The sequence below is a fragment of the Schistocerca cancellata genome, chromosome 7 (genome assembly GCF_023864275.1).
Source record: "Schistocerca cancellata isolate TAMUIC-IGC-003103 chromosome 7, iqSchCanc2.1, whole genome shotgun sequence".
NCBI classification, from domain to species: domain Eukaryota; kingdom Metazoa; phylum Arthropoda; class Insecta; order Orthoptera; family Acrididae; genus Schistocerca; species Schistocerca cancellata.
The window spans coordinates 182,931,029-182,955,665 of NC_064632.1; the positions used below are offsets into that span (position 1 = coordinate 182,931,029).

At 41.1% G+C, this 24,637-nt stretch overlaps 1 protein-coding gene across 1 annotated transcript in view; it reads right to left on the minus strand.

Annotated features, from left to right (window-relative positions):
- The window catches only part of LOC126092256 (coiled-coil domain-containing protein 85C), a 106,124-nt gene extending 81,729 nt beyond the window's left edge, over positions 1 to 24,395 (minus strand). The window contains exon 1 of the mRNA XM_049907767.1: positions 22,849 to 24,395. Coding sequence (XP_049763724.1) covers positions 22,849 to 23,373 — 525 coding nt within the window. The 5' untranslated portion in view covers positions 23,374 to 24,395. The remainder of the gene's footprint in view (positions 1 to 22,848) is intronic.
- Positions 24,396 to 24,637: the final 242 nt, after the last annotated feature.

Below are 24,637 nucleotides of genomic sequence, written 5' to 3' on the forward strand. Positions count from 1 at the left end.
CTGTCCTTGGTACCGTTCTGCGTTTTGTTGCTACGCAATGGCCCTTGTCAAAGTTACGGATCGGGGATCCGTTAGTTCGCCGATTTTTTGCTCACAAGGAGAGACTTTTTGTACGACGTGGTGTTTTGCTGTTGCATTCAGATAATGATCAGTCCAGGGTCGTGGTCCCACGTTCGTTACAGTCCTCTGTCTTACAGCTTCTCCACCAAGGACATTGGGGTATAGTGCGAACGAAACAACTTGCTCGTCAGCACTGTACTTGGTTCGGAATCGATGCCGCGATTACGAATGTGCTCTTCTTGCATAGTGTGTGCCGAACAACAATCAGCACCACCACGGAAATTCTTTGCATGGCCAAAAGCCACTTCCCCTTGGCAACGCTTACACATCGATTTTGCTGGTCCATTATGGAATGCTCGATGGTTGGTTGTGGTAGATTCATTCAGTAATTTTCCTTTTGTTGTCTGGATGTCTTCCACGACTTCATCTGCCACCATCCAAGCGTTATCTGTTATCTTTTGCATCGAAGGTCTTCCACAGAATATTGTTTCCAACAATGGCCCACAATTCATGTCCGCAGAATTTCAGTCATTCTGCAAGGCCAATGGTATTCAACAACGTCCGCGCCGTTTTCGCCACAGTCAAACGGTGCCACTGAACGATTGGTCAGGACTTTCAAGTCACAGATGTTGAAACTGAAAGAGTCACATTCTCAGGAGGACGCGTTATTGCTCTTTTTGTCCTCGTATCGCTCTCAGCCCCGAGATGGTCGCTCGCCGGCTGAGTTGCTCCACGGTCGCCCTCATCGAACCTTGATGTCTTTGCTACATCCACCGCATCAGGTTCCTGTGCAGCGGCAGACACCTGCTTTTGCCCCAGGCGACGTTGTCTACTACCGCAACTATCGAAGTTCACAGCGTGGGCTCGAAGGGCGCATTCTTCGCTGCCTCGGTCGCGCTATGTATCTGGTTTTGGGGGCCTCTGGTGAGGTGTGTTGGCATCTCCATCAGCCGCGCCTCTGTCATCGCACAGGATCTGCCACTCCCCGTCTGCTTTCAGCGACGGCGCCGTCCGGTCAGCACCCTGGGGACCCATCTACTGACTCGCCTCAGCCCCAGGTGTTCCCGACAGTGCCTTCCATTTTGCCCCATGGCGACGCGCTGCTGCCGCCGCCACCGCCTGTTCTCCCGCCGACGACGCCCACAGTGGACGCGTCGCTGCAACCACCGGGCGCCTTCCTGGGCCACGCGCCGCCGATCGCTTCCCGTGACCAGTTGTCCTCCGACATCGAACTCTTGCCCGCTCCGGACCATATGTCATCTTTGCCCGTCGGGTGCCCCGGCCCGATGGAGGTCGACCCTTCGGCCCCTCCTGTCTCTCTGCGGGCGCATACACCGCATGTTGGCGTGCACCCTGGAGCAGGTTTTCAGGCGTTTCCTAGCTCCCCGCGGCCCGAATGGCAGCGTGCGGGTGGCACAGCCTCGCCTGTTGTTAGGCTCCCCACCTCGTCGCATATGTCAACATGGGGTCCTCCCCACGGCAGGCAGAAGCCTTATGCCACAACCGTACGCCGATTTGCGGGGGAGGAATGTGGTGTCACTGCCAGACACCACACTTGCTAGGTGGTAGCCTTTAAATCGGACCCGCGTGTCGCCACTATCAGTGATTGAAGACCAAGCGCCGCCACACGGCATGTCTAGAGAGACTTCCTAGCACTCGCCCCAGTTGTACAACCGACTTTGCTAGGGATGGTTCACTGACAAAATACGCTCTCATTTGCCGAAACGATAGTTAGCATAGCCTTCAGCTATGTCATTTGCTATGACCTAGCAAGGCGCCATTACCAGTTACTATTGATACTGTAATCATGTACTGTCAAGAGCGAAGCTCATCATTAATGGATTAAAGTTAAGTATTCCACCAGCTACATCCGTTTTTCTAAAGTCTAATTTCCTTGTCCTGTTCCAGACCTCACGGCAGCTTGCGTGAGCTAAAACGCGTGACTTTCAGCTTTGCTAGTACCCGGTGTTGGCTCTCCTGCAAACCCACAACAGTTTCTGTAGAGTCTCTGACACAGATGTCGAATGCATCCACCATGGTTTCACATGGTGTCTGCAGAAATCCGTTCGCTGTGCAGCTCGACAGCTCAACATGCCACTGATGTCCATCTGGCATGTGTTGTGTCGACATTTACACATGAAACCATACAAAATTCAGCTACTAGAAGCTCTTCGTAAAGGCGACAAACAACGACATGTGGAGTTAATAATTTATTCTTGGAAAGATGGAGGATAACAGTTTTCTTCCACACTTAGTGTTTAGTGATGAGGCAACATTCCATTTAAATGGAAAGGTGAATTGTCGTAACGGAGAATATGGGGTTCGGAACAACCACACGAAGTTGTACAACATGAGAGGGACTCTCCAAAATTTAACATGCATTATGCAGTTTCGGAGCGTGACATGTCAGTTCCCTTAATTGGGCAGGTAGGTTAGAAAATTTAAAAAGAGAAATGGACAGGTTAAAGCTAGATATAGTGGGAATTAGTGAAGTTCGGTGACAGGAGGAACAAGACTTCTGGTCAGGTGAATACAGGGTTATAAACACAAAATCAAATAGGGGTAATGCAGGAGTAGGTTTAATGAGGAATAGGAAAATAGGAATGCGGGTAAGCTACTACAAACAGCATAGTGAATGCCTTATTGTGGCCAAGATAGATACGAAGCCCACGCCTACCGCAGTAGTACAAGTTTATATGCCTACTAGCTCTGCAGATGACGAAGAAATTGAAGAAATGTATGATGAAATAAAAGAAATTATTCAGATAGTGAAGGGAGACGGAAATTTAATAGTCATGGGTGACTGGAATTCATCAGTAGGAAAAGGGAGAGAAGGAAACGTAGTAGGTGAATATAGATTGGGGGTAAGATACGAAAGAGGAAGCCGCCTGGTAGAATTTTGCACAGAGCATAACTTAATCATAGCTAACACTTGGTTCAAGAATCATAAAAGAAGGTTGTATACATGGAAGAAGCCTGGAGATATTGACATATTTCAGATAGATTATATAATGGTAAGACAGATTTAGGAACCAGGTTTTAAATTGTAAGACATTTCCAGGGGCAGATGTGGACTCTGACCACAATCTATTGGTTATGAAATTAAAACTGAAGAAACTGCAAAAAGGTGGCAATTTAAGGAGATGGGACATGAATAAACTGAAAGAACCAAAGGTTGTACAGAGTTTCAGGGAGAGCATAAGGGAACAATTGACAAGAATGGGGGAAAGAAATACAGTGGAAGAAGGATGGGTAGCTTTGAGGGATGAAGTAGTGAAGGCAGCAGAGGATCAAGTAGGTAAAAAGGCGAAGGCTAGTAGAAATCCTTGGGTAACAGAAGAAATATTGAATTTAATTGATCAAAGGAGAAAATATAAAAATGTAGTAAATGAAGCAGGCAAAAAAGAATACAAATGTCTCAAAAATAAGATCGACAGGAAGTGCAAAATGGCTAAGGAGGGATGGCTAGAGGACAAATGTAAGGATGTAGAGGCTTATCTCACTAGGGGTAAGATAGATACTGCCTACAGGAAAATTAAATAGACCTTTGGAGAAAAGAGAACCACTTGTATGAATATCAAGACCTCATATGTAAACCCAGTCCTAAGCAAAGAAGGGAAAACAGAAAGGTGGAAGGAGTATATAGAGGGTCTATACAAGGGCGATGTACTGGAGGACAATATTACGGAAATGAAAGAGGATGTAGATGAAGATGAAATGGGAGATATGATACTGCCTGAAGAGTTTGACTGAGCACTGAAAGACCCGAGTCGAAACAAGGCCCCGGGAGTAGACAACATTCCATTAGAACTACTGACAGCCTTGGGAGAGCCAGTCCTGGCAAAACTCTACAATCTGGTGAGCAAGATGTATGAGACACGCGAAATACCCTCAGACTTCAAGAAGAATATAATAATTCCAATCCCAAAGAAAGCAGGTGTTGACAGATGTGAACGTTACCGAAATATCAGTTTAATAAGGCACGGCTGCAAAATACTAACGCGAATTCTTTACAGACGAATGGAAAAACTAGTTGAAGCCGACCTCGGGGAAGATCAGTTTGGATTCCATAGAAATATTGGAACACATGAGGCAATACTGACCCTACGACTTATCTTAGTAGCTAGATTAAGGAAAGGCAAACCTACGTTTCTAGCATCTGTAGACTTAGAGAAAGCTTTTGACAATGTTGACTGGAATACTCTCTTTCAAATTCTGAAGGTGGCAGGAGTAAAATACAGGGAGCGAAAAGCTATTTACAGTTTGTACAGAAACCAGATGGCAGTTATAAGAGTCGAGGGACATGAAAGGGAAGCAGTGGTTGGGAAAGGAGTGACACAGGGTTGTAGCCTCTCGCCGATGTTATTCAATCTCTATATTGAGCAAGCAGTGAAGGATACAAAAGAAAAACTTGGAGTAGGTATTAAAATCCATGGAGAAGAAATAAAAACTTTGAGGTTCGCTGATGACATTTTAATTCTGTCAGAGACAGCAAAGGACTTGGAAGAGCAGTTGAACGGAATGGATAGTGTCTTGAAAGGAGGATATAAGATGAACATCAATAGAAGCAAAACAAGGATAATGGGGTGTAGTCAAATTAAGTCAAGTGATGCTGAGGGAATTAGATTAGGAAATGAGACACTTAAAGTAGTAAAGGAGTTTTGCTATTTGGGGAGCAAAATAACTGATGATGGTCGAAGTAGAGAGGATATAAAATGTAGACTGGCAATGGCAAGGAAAGCGTTTCTGAAGAAGAGAAATTTGTTAACATCGAGTATAGATTTAAGTGTCAGGAAGTCATTTCTGAAAGTATTTGTATGGAGTGTAGCCATGTATGGAAGTGAAACGTCGACGATAAATAGTTTGAACAAGAAGAGAATAGAAGCTTTCGAAATGTGGTGCTACAGAAGAATGCTGAAGATTAGATGAGTAGATCACATAACTAATGAGGAAGTATTGAACAGGACTGGGGAGAAGAGAAGTTTGTGGCACAACTTGACTAGAAGAAGGGATCGGTTGGTAGGACATGTTCTGAGGCATCAAGGGATCAGCAGTTTAGTATTGGAGGGCAGCGTGGAGGGTAAAAATCGTAGAGGGAGACCAAGAGATGAATACACTAAGCAGATTCAGAAGGATGTAGGTTGCAGTAGGTACTGGAAGAAGCAGCAGCTTGCACAGGATAGAGTAGCATGGAGAGCTGCATCAAACCAGTCTCAGGACTGAAGACCACAACAACAACAACAACAACAACAACAACAACATGCAGTTTCATAGGAAAAGGCGTATGGTCCACTTCTTTTGGCCGAAAACACTGTTACGTTGAAGTTGTAACTCAAGACATGCTCGTTGCAGTGTGGGTACAATGTGAATACGACACTGACATATACCGTGCATCTCAAGGGAAGGATACGGAACACCTATGAAAAGGTATGAAAAAGAACTTATTGATGTTAACAGAATCTTCTGTTGGTTCTTGGTAGAACAACATTATAATAAATGAAAAGCACCAGTTTGCTTTTGCTCTACAATATTACTTTTATTGTTAACAGGTTTCTGGCTTACAAGGCCATCTTCAGACATTTACTGAGTATCATCACCAAATAAGTTACAATGTATGCAAACAACACTGGAAGAGAAGTAACACGTCTAGACTGAAGTAGAAACATACAGTAAGAAACATCTTTGACAGTATGGTGGTAGGTAATGCAAAGAAAAAGTAAAAATTAAACAGTACATAAATAACAATGGAGTAGACAGGAAAACCTTTAATACAAAATAGGAATAGCATGCCTACATAACAGTTTCTATTAATAAACAAAACTAAAAAAATAAAATAAAATTAGTACTAGACAAGGCTACATCAGGAGGTATGAAACATAGAGAGTGATACACAAACCAATTAAAAGAAGAGACAATTATCAATGTAACTACGGAATACATAAGGAACTTAAGCACTATCAGTAAGATAAACAGAAATAAATAAATGCAGGAAAATGGAGGCATTTGAGGGAACCTACAGTAAATGCAATCTTTGAGAGTGTGGTGGTACTGCATTTTAACATTAACATTATAATCAAAACAGTGGCTGTGTACCAGTTTGCATTAAATAAATGAACAAAGTAAAATATGAACAATATTTGATGAGACAACTACAAGGGGTGTTAAACATGGACAGTAACACAAGTACCAGTTAAAAGAAAGCCTTAGCTATTGAAACTACAGTCTATATGGAATACAAAGACAACTTCAACAAAACAAAAGACTTAATGAATACAGGAAAATGGGAATATGTAGGAAGAGACAGTGTGGGAAGTAGTGACAACAGAGATGATTATATGAAGTTTAGGATAGGGTAAGTGTTGAGCTGTGTCTGGTCATTTAGGATTAGATCTGGAATGTGAGCAACATGTTTGTTAATTTCCAGGGCTTCCAGCAGGTTGAGTTTATGGCCTTTGTTTGCTAGGTGAAGTACACGGGACACTGGCTGGTGGTTGTGACCCTCACTCAGTACATGCTCAGCAAATGCAGAGTCTGAATTCTGCAACCTCCAGCTGCGTTCATGTTCAGCCAGCTTAGTTGCTATGTCTCTGCCTGACTGACCAATGTAAAATTTGTCGCAACCAGAAAAGGTGATTTTGTATACCCCACTGTTGGCTAATAACTGGATCTTATCTTTGCTATAAAAACACTCTGGGCTGTCATGTTCCTGGCATAGTAGGAAAGCCTATACTTGCACGATTTCAGTGCTTTGGCTACAATCTGTGATACCTCACCTAGAAATGGTAGTGTATACCATTTCTTGCAGACAGTGGATGGGGAAGCAGGTGGGGCATGGGGGGGGGGGGGGGCATAATTTTCAATTTTTTTTCCCTGTGCAAGATGTGGTCAATAAGAACTGGATTGGCTATGGCAATAAATTTTATTGTATCTAATTCTGCTTTAAAATCATCTCTGGACATGGGGATGGATATGAGACAGTGTATCATTGAGTGGAAAGCTGCATGTTTGTGAGCTATGGGGTGTTGTGAGCAAGAAGGTATTACTGTGTCTGTAGTTGTAGTTTTTCTGTAAATTTTGAAACAATTTGTGTGTGTGTGTGTGTGTGTGTGTTTACTGATGTCTATGGTGAGATCTAAGAAGTTTATGGATTTGTTGCCAATCTCCATTGTGAACTGGATATTTTTATGTTGACTGTTTAGGTTTTTCAAAAATGTGTTGAGTTGTCTTGTAGTACCAGTCCACATACACAGTACACCATATACATATTTAAACCAGTATTTGATATTTGCACTCAAAGGTTCTGTTTTTAGAAAATTTTGTTCAAAATGGTCCATAAATATTTCAGCCAACAGTGGACTAAGAGGGGGAACCCATAGCTAAGCTATCTAATTGTTTATAAAGAGTACCTTGGAACTGGAAATAGTTCTATGCCAAGCATGTCTGCGTGTGTAGTCTCAAGTCATTCAATTCCACAGGATTGACATTAGTCTTGTGCATCAGCTCTGTCAGAATATCAATGCATTCTACCACTGGTATGTTAGAAAACAAACTGCTGACAACAAAGGATACTAATTTATCACTGTGTGAGACAGATATACCTTTTAACTTATTTACTAGGTCCACAGAATTTGAAGTACCACGCTTTGGTTTGAATTTAGTCTTGCTCATAATAAAAACAGCCAGGTTACTAGCTAGTTTGTAAGATGGAGCAGTGAATGATGATACAACTGGACAAACAGAAACATCTTGTTTATGCATTTTAGGAAGCCCATACATTATAGGAGGCACTGGGTTCATATTAGTAAACAATTTTGCTTCCAGCTCAGATAATATGCTTTTGCATGAATTGCTTGCATATTTAACATCCTCTTTAAACAATTCAGTAGGTTCTTTAGGAAGGACTTGGAAGCCTGTGGTATGTATCTTATTGATGTGGCTTAAGATCTTTATGTATTCTGTAGTTAACTGATAATTGTCTCTTCTTTCAAATTGGTTTGTGTATCACTCTCCATGTTTCATACCTTCTGATGTAGCCCTGTCTAGTACTAATTTTATTTTATTAGTTTTGTTTATTAACAGAAACTGTGATGTAGGCATGCTATTTCTACTTTTTGTCTAAGGTTTTCCTGTCTACTTCATTGTTACTTATGTACTGTTTAATTTTTACTTTTTCTTTGCATCATCACCTCACTGTCAAAGATGTTTCTTACTGTATGTTTCTACTTCAGTCTAGATGTGTCACTTCTCTTGCAATGTTGTTTGCAAACATAGTAACTTCTGTGGTGATAATACACAGTAAATGTCTGAAGATGGCCTTGTAAGCAGAAAACCTGTTAACAATGAAAGTAATATTGTAGAACAAAAGCAAACTGGTGCTTTTTATTTATCAGAACTTTTTAAGTTTCCCACTCATCAAGAAATAATATTCATTGTATATGTTTCAAACAATGGAAAATCCAGGATGGAATACCAGAGAAGAAAAGTTGCTACTCACCATATAGCAGAGATGCTGAGTCGCGATAGACACAACAAAAAGATTCACACAATTAGAGCTTTCGGCCATTAAGGCCTTTGTCAACAGTAGACACACACACACACACACACACACACACACACACACACACACACACACACACACACACGTTTGCTGTCTCAGAGAACTGAAACCTAGGCATGACAACCAATATGCTGTCTGCACGCATGAATGGCCACCGACAAACTGTGGCCAGAAAACAAGTGGACCACCCTGTTGCTTAACACACTGCCAAACATATCCCTCATCTCAATGACTGCTTCACTCTATGTGCCATATGGATCCTTCCCACCAACACCAGCTTTTGTTCCCATAACCCTCCTAGCCTCAACCTTCGTTAGTCACTGTCCTCACCCATCCGGCCCCCTCCCTGTTCCCATTCCAGCACTACACAGCCGTCATTTCACCGCCACACCCAGTCCTTTAATTCCTTTTTATTTCCCTTTTTTCCACAACTTACCCCCTCCCCCCTCTGCACCTTCTCGCCTGTCCTCCGTCTACACTGCAAAACTTCACTGTCTGCCACTCCCACCATACTATCCCTCCACCTCCCCACCCCAGCCTCCTCCTTACCCCCACCCAGTTGCCATTCCCATCATGCACTGGTGCTGCTGCTCGCAGTGTGGTTTCAGTTCTCTGAGACTGCAGACGTGTGTGAAAGTTGTGTGTGTGTGTGTGTGTGTGTGTGTGTGTGTGTGTGTGTGTGTGTGTACTGCTAACAAAGGCTTTAATGGCCGAAAGCTATAACTGTGTGAATCTTTTTGTTGTATCTATAGTGACTCAGGATCTCCGCTATATGATGAGTAACAACTTTCCTTCTCTGTCATTGTATATGTTTATTAGTTTCAGAAATACAGATGTGCCAAATCAGACGATTCTTTTTGATACACCCTGTACATTTTGGGTAAGGACGATGAAGATAAGATACAAGAAACGAGGGCTCAAACAGAGGCCTATAGACAGTTTTTTTCCCCTCACTCTATTTGTAAGTGGGACAGGAAATGGAATCTCTGGCAGTGGTACAGGGTATCCTCTGCCTTGCTTGCAGGGTATATGTATGCAGATGTAAATTTACATATTTGTTTATGTACGTATGTCTGATATCACTAAACTTGTGCTCAAAGTACAATTAACGCATTGTTGTGTGGTTTTATAGTAGACTGAACTTAATATCTCTCAGAATATTTTTTTACGTAGGTGTGTTTTTTCTTTTGTGGGTTCCTGTAGTCACGTCCTAGTTCGTGAACCACGGGCAACGTATGAGTGGCCAAGTAAGTGGTCCCGACAGTCGGGATACCAATTACTTTGGAATAAGGCTGGGCATCTCGGACATATTCTGAGTCGTGGTCACCTTTGTGCTCATACGGCAAAGACTACCAAATCCACCAGTTAGTCCCTCAGCCGTTAGGGGTAAAACCCAATGGGACTCGGGGCAAGTAAGGCTAGCAACCTGCTTCCCTGGTACTTTAAATATGATGCTGGCAACAATCAGAGCAAAATGCCTCGGACCTTTGGAGGTGACGGAGTCCCACCTCTAACTGAGAAACCAGGGACTCCTAAGATACGACTTGGCAAACAAATGGTAATGAGATGGGGAGCTATTAATATCAATGGGGGCTACTCTGGGAAGAAGGTAGAGCTGGCAGAGGCTGCAAGTAAGATGGGGCTGGACATTTTAGCTGTTAGTGACATTCGGGTAAGGGGTGAGGAAGAAGAGGAAGTGGGAGAATACAAGGTCTACCTGTCAGGAGTCAAAGCAGGCATAGCACAATGGGGTGTACGGCTTTACATTAGGAAAGAAATGGAACCCAGCGTAGTTGCAATAAGGTATGTAAACGAACGACTGATGTGGATAGATTTGACAGTGTCTAGCAAGAAAATTAGGATTGTCAGTATATTCGCATTGTGAAGGGACAGATCAAGATAAGATGGATAGTTTTTATGAGGCACTCAGTGATGTAGTTGTTAGAGTAAAGGACAAGGACAGTGTTCTGCTCATGGGTGATTTTAACGCCAGGATTGGAAATCGAACAGAAGGGTATGAAAAGGTTATGGGTACATTTGGAGAGGATATGGAGGCCAACAGGAATGGGAAACAACTCTTGGATTTCTGTGCCAGTATGGGCTTAGTAATCACAAACTCCTTTTTTAAACATAAGAACATTCACCGGTATACTTGGGAAGGCAGGGGAACCAGATCTGTCATTGACTATATAATAACAGATCAGGAATTCAGGAAGGCTGTGAGGGACACACGTGTATTCAGGGGATTCTTTCATGACACTGATCATTATTTAATCTGCAGTGAAATTGGGATTGTGAGGCCGAAAGTGCAGGAGGTCAGGTCCATATGTATGATGATAAGAGTGGAGAAACTACAGGATAAGGAAATCAGGCACAAGTACATAACAGCGATCTCAGAAAGGTACCAGTTAGTTGAATGTAGTCAATTACAGTCATTGGAAAAGGAATGGACAAGGTACAGGGACACAGTACTAGAAGTGGCTAAAGAATGTCTTGGAACAGTATGTGTGTAAAAGTAGGAAGAAGCAAACAGCTTGGTGGAATGATACAGTCAAGGCAGCTTGTAAAAGGAAAAAGAAGGCACATCAAAAATGGCTACATACCAGAACCCAGGTAGACAGAGAAAGTTATGTTGAAGAAAGAAACAAAGCCAAACAGATAATTGCAGCATCCAAGAAGAAATCGTGGGAAGACTTTGGAAACAGGTTGGAGACTATGGGTCAAGCTGCTGGAAAACCATTCTGGAGTGTAATTAGCAGTCTTCGAAAGGGAGGTAAGAAGGAAATGACAAGTATTTTGGACAGGTCAGGAAAACTGCTGGTGAATCCTGTGGATGCCTTGGGCAGATGGAGGGAATATTTTGAAGAGTTGCTCAATGTAGGTGAAAATGCGATCAGTAATGTTTCAGATTTCGAGGTAGAATGGGATAGGAATGATGATGGAAATAGGATCACATTTGAGGAAGTGGAAAAAATGGTCAATAGATTGCAGTGCAATAAAGCGGCTGGGGTGGATGAAATTAAGTCGGAACTCATCAAATACAATGGAATGTCAGGTCTTAAATGGCTACGCAGGATAACTGAAATGGCCTGGGAGTCGGGACAGGTTCCATCAGACTGGACAAAAGCAGTAATCACACCAATCTTTAAACATGGAAACAGAAAAGATTGTAACAACTACAGAGGTATCTCTTTAATCAGCGTTGTGGGTAAAATCTTCTCAGGTATTGTTGAAAGGAAAATGCGAGTATTAGTTGAGGACCAATTGGATGAAAATCAGTGTGGGTTTAGGCCTCTTAGAGGTTGTCAGGACCAGATCTTTAGCTTATGGCAAATAATGGAGAAGTGTTATGAGTGGAACAGGGAATTGTATCTATGCTTTATAGATCTAGAAAAGGCATATGACCGGGTTCCTAGGAGGAAGTTATTGTCTGTTCTACAAGATTATGGAATATGAGGCAAACTTTTGCAAGCAATTAAATGTCTTTACATGGATAGTCAGGCAGCAGTTAGAGTTGACGGTAAATTGAGTTCATGGTTCAGAGTAGTTTCAGGGGTAAGACAAGGCTGCAACCTGTCTCCACTGTTGTTCATATTATTCATGGATCATATGTTGAAAACAATAGACTGGCTGGGTGAGATTAAGATATGTGAACACAAAATAAGCAGTCTTGCATATGCGGATGACTTAGTTGTGATGGCAGATTCGATTGAAAGTTTGCAAAGTAATATTTCAGAGCTAGATCAGAAATGTAAGGACTATGGTATGAAGATTAGCATCTCCAAAATGAAAGTAATGTCAGTGGGAAAGAAATATAAACGGATTGAGTGCCAAATAGGAGGAACAAAGTTAGAACAGGTTGACGGTTTCAAGTACTTAGGATGCATATTCTCACAGGATGGCAACATAGTGAAAGAACTGGAAGCGAGGTGTAGCAAAGCTAATGTAGTGAGCGCTCAGCTACGATCTACTCTCTTCTGCAAGAAGGAAGTCAGTACCAAGACTAAGTTATCTGTGCACCGTTCGATCTTTCGACCAACTTTGTTGTATGGGAGCGAAAGCTGGGTGGATTCAGGTTACCTTATCAACAAGGTTGAGGTTACGGATATGAATGTAGCTAGGATGATTGCAGGTACTAGTAGATGGGAACAATGGCAGGAGGGTGTCCACAATGAGGAAATCAAAGAAAAACTGGGAATGAACTCTATAGATGTAGCAGTCAGGGCAAACAGGCTTAGATGGTGGGGTCATGTTACACGCATGGGAGAAGCAAGGTTACCCAAGAGACTCATGGATTCAGCAGTAGAGGGTAGGAGAAGTCAGGGCAGACCGAGGAGAAGGTACCTGGATTCGGTTAAGAATGATTTTGAAGTAATAGGTTTAACATCAGAAGAGGCATCAATGTTAGCACTGAATAGGGGATCATGGAGGAACTGTATAAGGGGGGCTATGCTCCAGACTGAACGCTGAAAGGCATAATCAGTCTTAAATGATGATGATGATGATGAGTTATTTTACAGTTACAGTTATTTTACAGTTACAGTTATTTTATTATTATTATTTAACTGTGGGAGCTGCCACAGGAAAGCGAGTAATGAGATACATTGGGAGCAAGTGGTTTCACTAGGGGAATGTAGAGGGGAGAACTCTCAGGAGGTTAATGTGGCCATCTCCTGAAACTGGAATACATGCAGTAGGAACAGATTGATAGAAGAATGAGAAAGGAAGGTCTGTGCCCTTCATGCAGAGTTGGAAGAAGCTAAGAGAAATCTAGTGGGGACGAAGGAAGGCAGTGGTGAGGGGGTGTGGTCGGGTACTAGCAGTTGGTAGGAAAGCTGTAAGGACGACAACAAAATCTACCAGTTAGGTTTGTCTTTGAGTAATAGGTTTCAGCTGCCATTTTTAAGAGGGCAGGAGTCTCACAATGGTGTATGAGCAGGAAACATGCAGCAGACTGACTGTGAGTAGGAAGGCTTGGAATACCACTAATGTAAGGAAGAACACACAACTGTTAATTGATAGCAGTCATGGCGTATGTGAAGGTCATAGGTTTGTTTGACACAAGGGAGAGTGTCACAGAGATGCTGAAGAAACTGAACTGGCAGACTCTTGAAGATAGACTGTAACTATCCCACAAAAGTCTACTAACTAAGTTTCAAGAACCAGCTTTAAATGATGACTCTAGGAATATACTACAAATCACTCACATGGGGATTTTAAGGACAACATTAGAATAATTACAAAATGCACATAGGCGTTCAAACAATCTTCCTTCACATGCCACATAGTCTACATGAATGGAACAGGAAGACACCCTAGTAACTGGTACAATGGAATGTACAGTCTGCCATGCACTTCATGGTGGTTTGCACAGTATAGACATGGATGTAGATCCTCAATTACATGAGAAGTCAGAGAAAGAGTATCAGGTCACATGAATTTTCAAGCCAAGTGCTGGGCTGAGGGTTTAGGCCTTTGCGTACAAAATTCATGAAATATGATCAGATAGTGATAATGGATGGGGAAGGAACCAGCTTGGATAGGCATTGGACTAAGAACATAGGTGGCAACCTGAGCAAGTAGGTTCTCTAGCTGGTAGCACCAATGAGCATGTTGCCTTGGCAATGCTGTATGCTGAGTTACTGCACAGCTGGAAATGGCACTAATAACTACTCGCCAGGTGCACACAGTACTAGTGTCAGTGAGTACTATTGGAAGATGGTGTTACAAGAGGCATGGTTTGTATCTCAGCGGAACTGGGAAGGGGATGCTGATGGAGTTAACTGTTAAAGAGTATAGCACGTAGTTATGGGACTATACATGATCAAATACCTGTTGTCGTGGGTAAGAGGAATCAGACATTTTTAGGATGAATATGACAACGTGTTCCCCTCCTATAAAAGCCTCTCAATCTGTTCAGAGACAGCACAGCAGTATGCATTACAGAGTAATGGTATAGAGACACTGACACATAGCATACAGTGCTACCATCATTTGAATATGCAAGTTGCTGCTGTGGAACTACCTTAAAAGTTGGAGAATAGTGTATTTATATAAGAGGTGGCACAAATTTTAAAGCTAGATAAGCTCTGGCCACAATTAATGTAGATACACGTTTTGTATTGGCAGCCACTGAACTAACGAAACTAGACATCCATAAAAAGTCAATCATTCCATGCATTTATCACCCTTCTACTGGTGTGTGGACATTTTCTTCAACAAATTAACTGATGTCCTGGAAAGTGTCTCCTCCGTTCCCAAAACTAACATAATACTGTGAGGAGAGGTGAATATAAACAGAGGTGTTGAGGATGAAATTAATAATAATTTCATAAACACTTTGAGCATTTCTGGCACAGCACAAAAAACACACACACACACACACACACACACACAAAGTTATGAGCAGTCATAATACATGAAACTGAAAGAGGCAAACATAAGTGTACTAACATATAATCAAAGATGAGATGGAGTACCAGAAAATCCTCAGGAACTGGCAAATTCTGTAAATAACTATTTCTCTGGTATGGCAGGGTAGTTGCAACAAAATCTTCTTAAGAAGCATGCAACACCTAGGGCAATTATTACACTCCAGGCACAATGACGTAGTTTCCCGTAACAGAGCTTGAAGTCATGAGGACAACACTGCAAAGACATCAGCATACATGCCCCATACCAAACGTAATAAATGAGTCGCTTACTAAAAAAAAATCATGCAGAGAGTACGGAAAACTACAGGCTACTTTCACTATCTTCATCATTCTCAAAATCAATTACATCACTCATATAAAACTACTGAGACATCTGAAGAAATACAACCTTCTTCAATAAGCACAGTTAGTTTTCTGAAGTAGGAGAAGTACATATCAGCCATTATAAAGTTCACAAAAGTGGTGTTTGTAGCTCTTGATAAGGACCTGTAAATGAATAAATGAAATTTTTTAGTGCAGCTGAAAGGTGCCCAACCTCAAGGTCATCAGGCCCTTATTTTCTTTAATAATCAATGCCTAAGGGTTTCCAGGAAAAGAAAAGGATGGACTGTCAAACTGATCTTTGTGGAATCATCGGAGGCGGAGAAAAAAAATGAAAAATCAGAAGGTAAGGAGCTGCAATGAGATGGGAGAGCTAAGCCATACTTCAGCAGCCAGAACTGGTCAATTCTAGTGTGCAATTCAGGTTTTTTTTTGGTTCTAATGAAACCCCATGTCATTCCAAGCATGTTTGTCAACTTTTACCTCTCTATCTACATTATTCTGTGATTTATTAAGTTTTCAAATTTATACTGACTTTTTGATCACCTGGTATATTTATTACAAATTCCCACAATTCTACAATTTGCAATAATATTTTGGTGCACTGGAAGTATTTATGAGCGTTGGTCACTATTTTGAAATTCTGCGTGTGCTGCACCTGTGGGCTTGATATGACGTCACTATCAAAGCTGATGGGTGGAATCAACCATTAAAATTTATCCACCCCTCATGTCTAGTCTGTGCCTGATAAGCAGTCACTACAGACAGGCTTAACAAGCTTAATGCCAATGTAAGAGACAGCTAAAAAGTTTAAATAATATTGGAAATAAAAAAAAACAAAGGTGAAATGTAATAAAATGCAGTGGAGAGGATGAGATGCACCAGCCAGAAGCAGCCAGTCCTGCAGATGAAGTTCAACTTCTGCATCCATTTGGGATACCTCATTCACTGTATAATACTTGATGAATTTCATGTCACATAATGGGGAAAATGGAGATGACATCATGGTGACAAGTTTTACACAAGTTTATGTAAATATAGTCTCTCAAATTAAATGTACACTCAGAGCCTAACAATAAAGGTGAAAAACTGTCACACTTGTGTTCAACACAAAGCTGGGGCAGTTGAACTGTATGTGGGTCACAGAAGAGGAACACTACAACATTGATGGGGTGGATATACCGCCTCAAGATATGGCCATGAGTCAGTCAGGTGTGGCCTTAATGTAGCCAGCTAAGGCTGGCAGATTCCTTTCGAGAAGGGTGAAGGAAAGGTGGCCGTGCCACTGTGAACCACTTACGGTATGTAACAGTATTGTAACATTCCACCCTGGATTTTCCATTGTTTGATTTGACTTATGGTATGTAGTTGTTCTAGCAGCCACTGTGGACCATTTTTTTTTTTTTTTTTTTTTTTTTTTTTTTTTTTTTTTTTTTTTTTCCAAGCCTCCAAAAGCTGAAGACACAGCACCAACCAGCAACTGGATCCCAGTATCTCCATTTTCAGCATTTCCATCTCAGTACCTTTCTTCACTAACCTGTCTGCACGGTTTCCCGGAATATCAACAGTCTTGGGTTCCACGGGAATACAACTAGCTCCAAGTACCATGGAATAACAGAACTGGGTTGCTCTTGTGGTAGGTGAACCCCTGTCAGGGAAAAGGACAGGGTGATACGAGCATTCAAGGTCATTGAGGACATATATTGAATAATTTATTGGCAACTGGTGGATCCACAAAGGATGAATGACAGCCTCTACCAGAAAGCTGATCACAGAGCTCATCCAAAAGATGTCAGTTGCAAGCTGTATCCTATAGTGGTGAACTGAGTCCAGTGTCTGTAACGTCCAAGGGACCTCAGATCCAGAAGCCAGACACCAGTAATATCTAGTTGGAATAGGACTAGTACTTTGTGAGGGTGGATTTGTCTGCTCCTCAGGAGATTTGACAGAGACAGCCACGTGTCTCGAGTTTCAACTGGCATGTGTTTTTAAACTGCTGAAAATGTAACAGCCATGACAACTGAGCATTAAATGCAAGTCTCAAAAACAATATGACTCTACTACACTTAGCAGTTCATTACAATGGTAAAGTTCTGGATGTTGATGAACAGTTCAATCCCAGCACAAGTACACAACACATGTGTCTTTACAGTGGCAAACTGAAAGCCATGGGTGAGTGTCCAGGATTGTGCTTTCTTGATGGCATCTCGCTGCTGGACTACAGCAACAATCAAGATTGAAGAACTGTGGTAAAGTAAGTCAGCTTCAAGCACACATGCATAGTTTTTTCAAAGATGAAATTCTTGTTGTGGGTATAGCCTATGGAACATATGGTACATTTATTAAGTAAGCTACTGAAGTTATTACACTCATCCAATGTGTCATTTCCATTTTATGTTATTAGCATTAGTACATAAAGGAATCAGATTTATGGATACACAATGGGTAGAAGTCTAGATTGAGGCCAGTGGCTGGCTTACATGTTTCATGGAGCAATGTTGTCAGCACCTGCTGTGAGGTACAACAGGAACAAAAGGGGCTGTGTCAGCTGGTTCCACACAACTAAAGAGAGAGCCGTGGAAATGTGATGTGTTTTGAAGATAGAGATGAAGGGATATATATTCAACAACCTGCCATACCATACTAAATGTCATGTAGATAATGTGATGGAGTTTAAGAGTGAATTAAAAACTTTCTGTTGGGCAACTCCTAGTAAGTTGAAGATCATCGTCACAGAAACCCTTAGACTTAATACTTTAATTTATTTTGTAGTCTGAAATAGCACTTTAATACTATACACATTTGTAATGTTAAATCATTTCATTGCACTGTATTTGTATTAAATTAAATTAAATGTACATTTCACAATTCTTTCAACACATTGTTGAGATGGGTCACAGGATCTTCAAAATACACCTAATGTAGTATCATATTTGTAGCTGCACTTAGAAATTGTGAAAGAGAAAAGAAACCTGCTAAATCATGCATACATAATTTCCGTTTTCTTCTGTATGTTTACAATAAAAATACTGTAATTAGAACATTATTGAATCTCTGACGTAAGATATAGGCCTAACACAATGAGCAGATGTCATCTTGATGTGTCATAGCTAATTTCAAGTTACTATTTTGACAGTTAAGCCACATGTGTGAGAGATTTGAGTAGGATTATGGAAATATTGAACCTGCAGATAGCAAGCACCTGTTTGGACCCATAATGTATTTCAACTTATCAAAATCCAAAATGCCTTATATACAACTATCCTACAGCCTCTGACTATTGTACAGATCAGTCTGTCATCACAAACTACTGCCAAAAAAAGAATAAAGAAACAGAACAAATGGTGCTACAAATATAGAGGTAGCTGTGTCACACCTCAAAACATACCATTTAAAAATTTATCTTGGGGCAGGTGTGTAGAAAAGCATGCATGACTCGTGCCTCAATAATACAGGTAGTCTTATTTTAGGTGTAGCAAAAATGAGCACCTTTTAGTGGAGAGGCCAGATAAATGGGGCATGGATAGACTGATGGAAATTACTGAGGTGCATGACAGAAAAAAAGCAGGACATACTGTCAAGTCAGTACAGGGTTATCAGCACAAAATCAAACAGGGATAAAGCAGGAGTCGGTCTAACAACGAATAAGGAAACAGGACTGTGGGTAAGCCAGTATGAATGGCTTTTACTGTAGCTAAGAAAGGAAGTTAACCAGCCAAAAATGTAGTACAAACTTATATGCCTACTAGCTCTACAGAAGATAAAAGATTGAAACAGTTTATGAGATAAAAGTAGTTTTTCAGATATTTAAGGGAGAAAAAATTTAATCACAGTAGAGGACCTGAAATCAGTACTAGACATAAAATAAGAGAAGAACAGTAGATTTCTACGGATTGGCGGAAAGCAATGAAATGGGATTTTGCACACAACACAATTTAATCACTGTTAACACTTGGCTTAAGAACCATGAAACAAGGTTGCATATCTGGAAGAGAACTGGAGGCACCGGAAGTTTTCAAATAAATTTTACAGCATGGTCATAAAGTCTTGTTCCATTTCAAAGAAATACTGGATGCATTTATATAATCCATAATAATAAACCATTTCTGTACTAACATATGCCTATCATTGCTTTCCTTTTTTTCCAGAATAATCAAGGGGAATGAAAAATGTGTATGATCTAAGAATGTGTGGCTATTAGTAAATGATTGTCTGATTTATCTTATCTGGAGGTGCAACAGTTCACTCAGAAATTTCAAAATGCAGCAACAAGAGCAAACGTCTGGTTACTGGCCAATAAGTTCCAAAGAGCTGCAAAACCTGCTGACGAATCATGTGCATGCACCGGGAGAGCTCCTATACAATGAGAGACTGTTCAGCAAATCAGAGAAGCAACCGAAGGAAGTCAAAATACATAATTCACCATTTAATCAATGGGTCTGTAATGTCAAAATCAATTATTTCAAAAGTTTTCCACTTACATTAAAGAAAAGAGCACTCTATACTCAGGTGCTTCACGAATCAGACCATGAAGATTACACAACTTGTCAAGCTGTGTGTTATGATTTGATAGAAGCTGCACACAATGAACACCACATGGACCGCACTTTGTTATCTGAACAGGTCACATTCCACATCTGCGGAAAAGTTAACAAACGTAACTAGCCACCTCATGCTTCCACTGAATGGCAAAGAAATACACCTAAAGTGATTTTTTATCTTGGATTCACAAAGACTACAGTTTATCGATGTTTCATTTTTGCATAAGAGACAACTGTAGGAAACATTTACATTGATGTGCTGGAGCAATTTCAGGAACCATACTTCAGCAAAAAGGCATTGAAGGCACTGTTGTGTTCCAACAGGATGAAGCAGCCCCCTCATTTTGCTCTCATAGGGAGTCAGGACTGGTCCCTAATTCAAATATTCACTTACAGTTGGATAAGCAGAGATGCAACAAGAATATAGCCATCACAAACACCTGATTTGATACTAGCATCTAAGGGGCTAGAAGAATGATTATACGATGCATCAAACAAAAATTGTGACTCGACTGGGAATTTCTTGGTAAGGATGACACTAGTTGTAGCATGCTAACTTGCATGGGGAGTCATTGACAATAATAGAAGTAAATTTACGTGTGCCCCAGGAAAGTTTATTGGGACTCTTGTTCCTCAGGTTGTGTATTACTGAACAGGCAGATAAAATCAGACCTATAGTAACCTCATACTTTTTGCAGATAATGCACCTATGTTAATTAAGTAGGGCCTATCTACTAATAAAAAGAAAAGTTGCATAATTATCCAGAGCAAACTTAGATTTCCAAGTGGCACAAAGACTATCAATTTTTTTAAACATTCAGAAACGTTAAACTGTATTCTTCACAACAGGAAAAACACATAATATCCTATAATTACAGCACAATGAGTCACATTTGGAATAAATCAAAATGTACAAATATCTTGGTGTAACAGCTTGCAGGTATATGAATGGGAATGATCACATAGGTTCAGTCGTAGGCAAGACTCACAAACGACTTCAGTTCATTGGCAGGATACTGGGAAACTACAGTCAACTGGTACGGGAAGAAACCCTAACATGTGGGGTCACAGTAAGAACCCTCTTCCATGCACTTCAAAGTGATTCCTGAGTACGCACATAGTTATCAGTGCTATGTTTTATCTCTACATGCACAAAAGTTTCAATTATTGATATGTGATAGGCCACCATGTGCATAATACAGGCCTAGTCAAAATACTAACTGGATGTTTGTCTATTGCATAAAACCGCATTCCTGAATTAACTGCATAGTTTTTGTTTTCTATAATAAAGCTGCATTAAATACAGAGCCCTTGGTTTATGCCATAGATCAATTTGTTAACACCTTTATTTTGTATTTACAACTGTTAGCTCTTCCAACTCTCATGCAACCCATGACCAATCAACTTAACTTACACCTCCCATGCTATGTTACAGTATTCAAAAACAACCAAAATTGAAGTGGGACTCATCATATGCAAACTGAAATTTTGACACTGTCTGAATGGATACAAAATTAACATTTGTTATACGATGTAATCTGTTTGATACTGTATATTATGTAGTCATTTACAGACAATACACTAGTCACTGTGAAAAGGTACAATAAATGTAAGCATGGAATCACCATTAAATGGTTTATGAATTGGTACTGAATATTCTGAGATCAAACACAATGAGGAATCTTGAAGAAAATGACCTCCTCAATGCCAACCAGCATGGATTTCAAAAACATCAAACATGTGAAACCCAACTCGCACTTTTCTCACATGACATACTGAAAGCTTTGGATCAAGGCAATTAGGTAAATGCTGTAGGCTTTTCTTGATTTACAAAAAGCATTTGACTTATTACCACACCTACACTTATTGTAAAAAGTATGATCATATGGGCTATCAAGTGAAACTTGCAACTGGATTGAGGACCTTTTGGTAGGGGGAACACAACATGTTATCTTGGATGGAGAGCCATCATCAGATGTAGAAGTAACTTCAGGTGTGTCCCAGAGAAGTGTGTTGGGGCCCTTGCTGTTCATGTTGTATATTAATGACCTTGTAGACAATATAAATAGTAAATTCAGGTTTTTTTTGCAGGTGATGTAGTACTATCTGAAAGGAGTTGCATAAATATTAAGTCAGATCTTGATAAAGTTTCAAAGTGGTGCAGTGGTTGGCAAGTTGCTTTAAAAGTTCTGGAAAGTAAAATTTTGCACTTCTCAAAATGAAAACATGTAGTAGCCTACGACTATAATATCAATGAGTCACTGTTGGAAATGACCTACTCATAGAAATACCTGTGTGTAACAATTTGTAGGGTTATGAAATGGAATGATCACATAGGTTCAGTTCAGGGTAAAGCAAGAGGTAGACTTCGGTTTATCAGCAGAATATTAGCGAAGTGCAATCAATCTACAAAGAAGATAGATTAGAATAATTACTGCACGCAAGGAGGCGTCCAGAGAATCATTCTTCCCACGCTCCATATGTGAATGGAAAAGGATGAAACCCAAATAACTGGTAAAATAAGATATACTTCTGCCATGTACCTTACGGTGGTTTGGGGAGTATAATATGGCTTGAGAAGCACTTCTGTGTTGTTCGTTTCAATCTAGTGATGACAATTTACACTGTTTGCAGTAAGATGACAACTTCTAACGATACGACCCAAGTTTATTAGAAGTTGTTTACTGGATCAGACACGTGTCAACAATATTGCTTCACATTCCTGCAATATGTGAAACATGTTAACTTGAACCATATCTCTGTCTTTACCATGTCATTTTAAAATCTAGGTTCTCCATAAATTGTTTAGTGAGTGTTTTTGGGAATTTGGAATATTTAGAGTTACAGTAAATTGTGTTAACTGAGAACACATTTAACTGGTTAATATAACATACTGTGCACCATTATTCTAATACTTGTGTAGTTTCCTGCTCACCTGCTCTGCTAATGCTTGAGATGGAGTCGGTTGAGCTTCAGGTACACCAATCGCAGCAGCAGTAGAAGGTGGAACCGTTTGTGTTGATGCAACTGGAGCCCCAGGCATCTTCCGTACAAATTTCAGCATTTCGGGGGCACCTGCAAGCTGTCCAGGGTGCGCTGCTGCAGCAGTTTGCTGGACGGTAGGAGGACGGCGGTTGGTTGCTTGTGGTGGCGGATACTGTGCCTGCACGTGGTAGCTGTCCACCACAGCTTGTCCGTAGTAGCGAGCCTGCACCGGGTCAGGCGGCAGGTACTGTTGCTGATGCTGTTTGGCTGCTGCTGCCGCCGCTGCCTCCACAGAGGCAGGGTACAGCTTTGCGTCTTTAGGTGGTATGTACGGGGGTGGTTGTGGCTGCTGCTTCAGAATACCTGCACCCGGAGCTTGTGGGGGTGGCTGATAGCGTGGAGGGGGAGGGGCAGCCACCTGCTCAGCCACTGACTTGCCCGGGTATCCTTTCACCTTGCCAGACATGGTACACATGAAGACAGGCGTCTTTCACGTCGCTGTGCAGGTCATTTTGGTGCTGCTCTGACCTGTGTAGCCTGCATTTTTTCTAATACACACAAACAGGTCTTCATCAATTTATGATGTTTCTTTTACCTCCCTTTTGCACGCACTGGGCGCTTGTTTACAGAGTTAACCGTGGTCATGATGAAGACTACCGTCGAAGTATGGCACAACATGTAAGAAGAGACTATTCTTCAGCGTAGTTTACAGTCCTCACTTCCGTAAATTTGGTGAGAACACCGAAAAATTGTGGCAAGAGACAACTAGAAAAGTAAGTAGACAACCAAACAAGTGTCCACTGTTACCTATAAACACCTTCCAACTTTTGTCACTTGGAAAACATGAACCTGTGAGCTGCAATGATGCATATCAGCGTCACAAACGTATACGTCCATTCACATTGTTTAGCACCTCTGCTGTATTCAGTCTCATTACCCTTACGGAGAATCAAGCTGGCGTTAACACGCAGTCCACAGAAAAACTTTATATTCTCCAACACAAACAACAGTCACCATTCCTGGTCGATATGGGAGTTTCTGGGCGAAGTAACACACAAACTGGGACGATCAGATTACATACGCATTTTCCGCAAAATTGCTTAAATAGACACGGCAACACATCGTACATCTGCTTGCCGTTTATAACTTCTGTCACAACAAGATATCATTGCCATACGTCACTGGCAACTGAAGCTACGTCAAAAATTGGGTCATATCGAAAAGTAGCACAAGCGACACGATGAACTGGCGCCAGTTGTCAACTTCTAGTTTCTACCTGCGCCGTTCACAATTATTGCAGCCAGCGTCATTATGCTTTCTCACGACGTCTTCGCGGCCGCATATCCCGATATTATACACATGCATGGAACTTGATGTTCGTTACACTTCAATGGAAATACACATACACTTGGAAACAAACTCAACCTCAATTCTTGAAGCCACATTTTCCACTCACACACACTACATTTCAGCTTCACTCTCAATCACTGCGTTCGTAACGCGCCCAACTGAGCCACCTGGTGGCCTTTACCTAGAATCTCCGCAGGAATGTCGGGCGGTCAATTTAAAAATTTTGTCTACGTAAAAGAAGTATTTAACCGCATACTGCCACTAAAATAAAAAAGGATGCTGCACTGAACAGCTACACAATGAACAACTGGAAGCTGAAATGATGCTAAATAAAGCGAGAACTGCTTCATGTACTGAGTATGACAAGACACAAGTATGTAAAGTTCCGC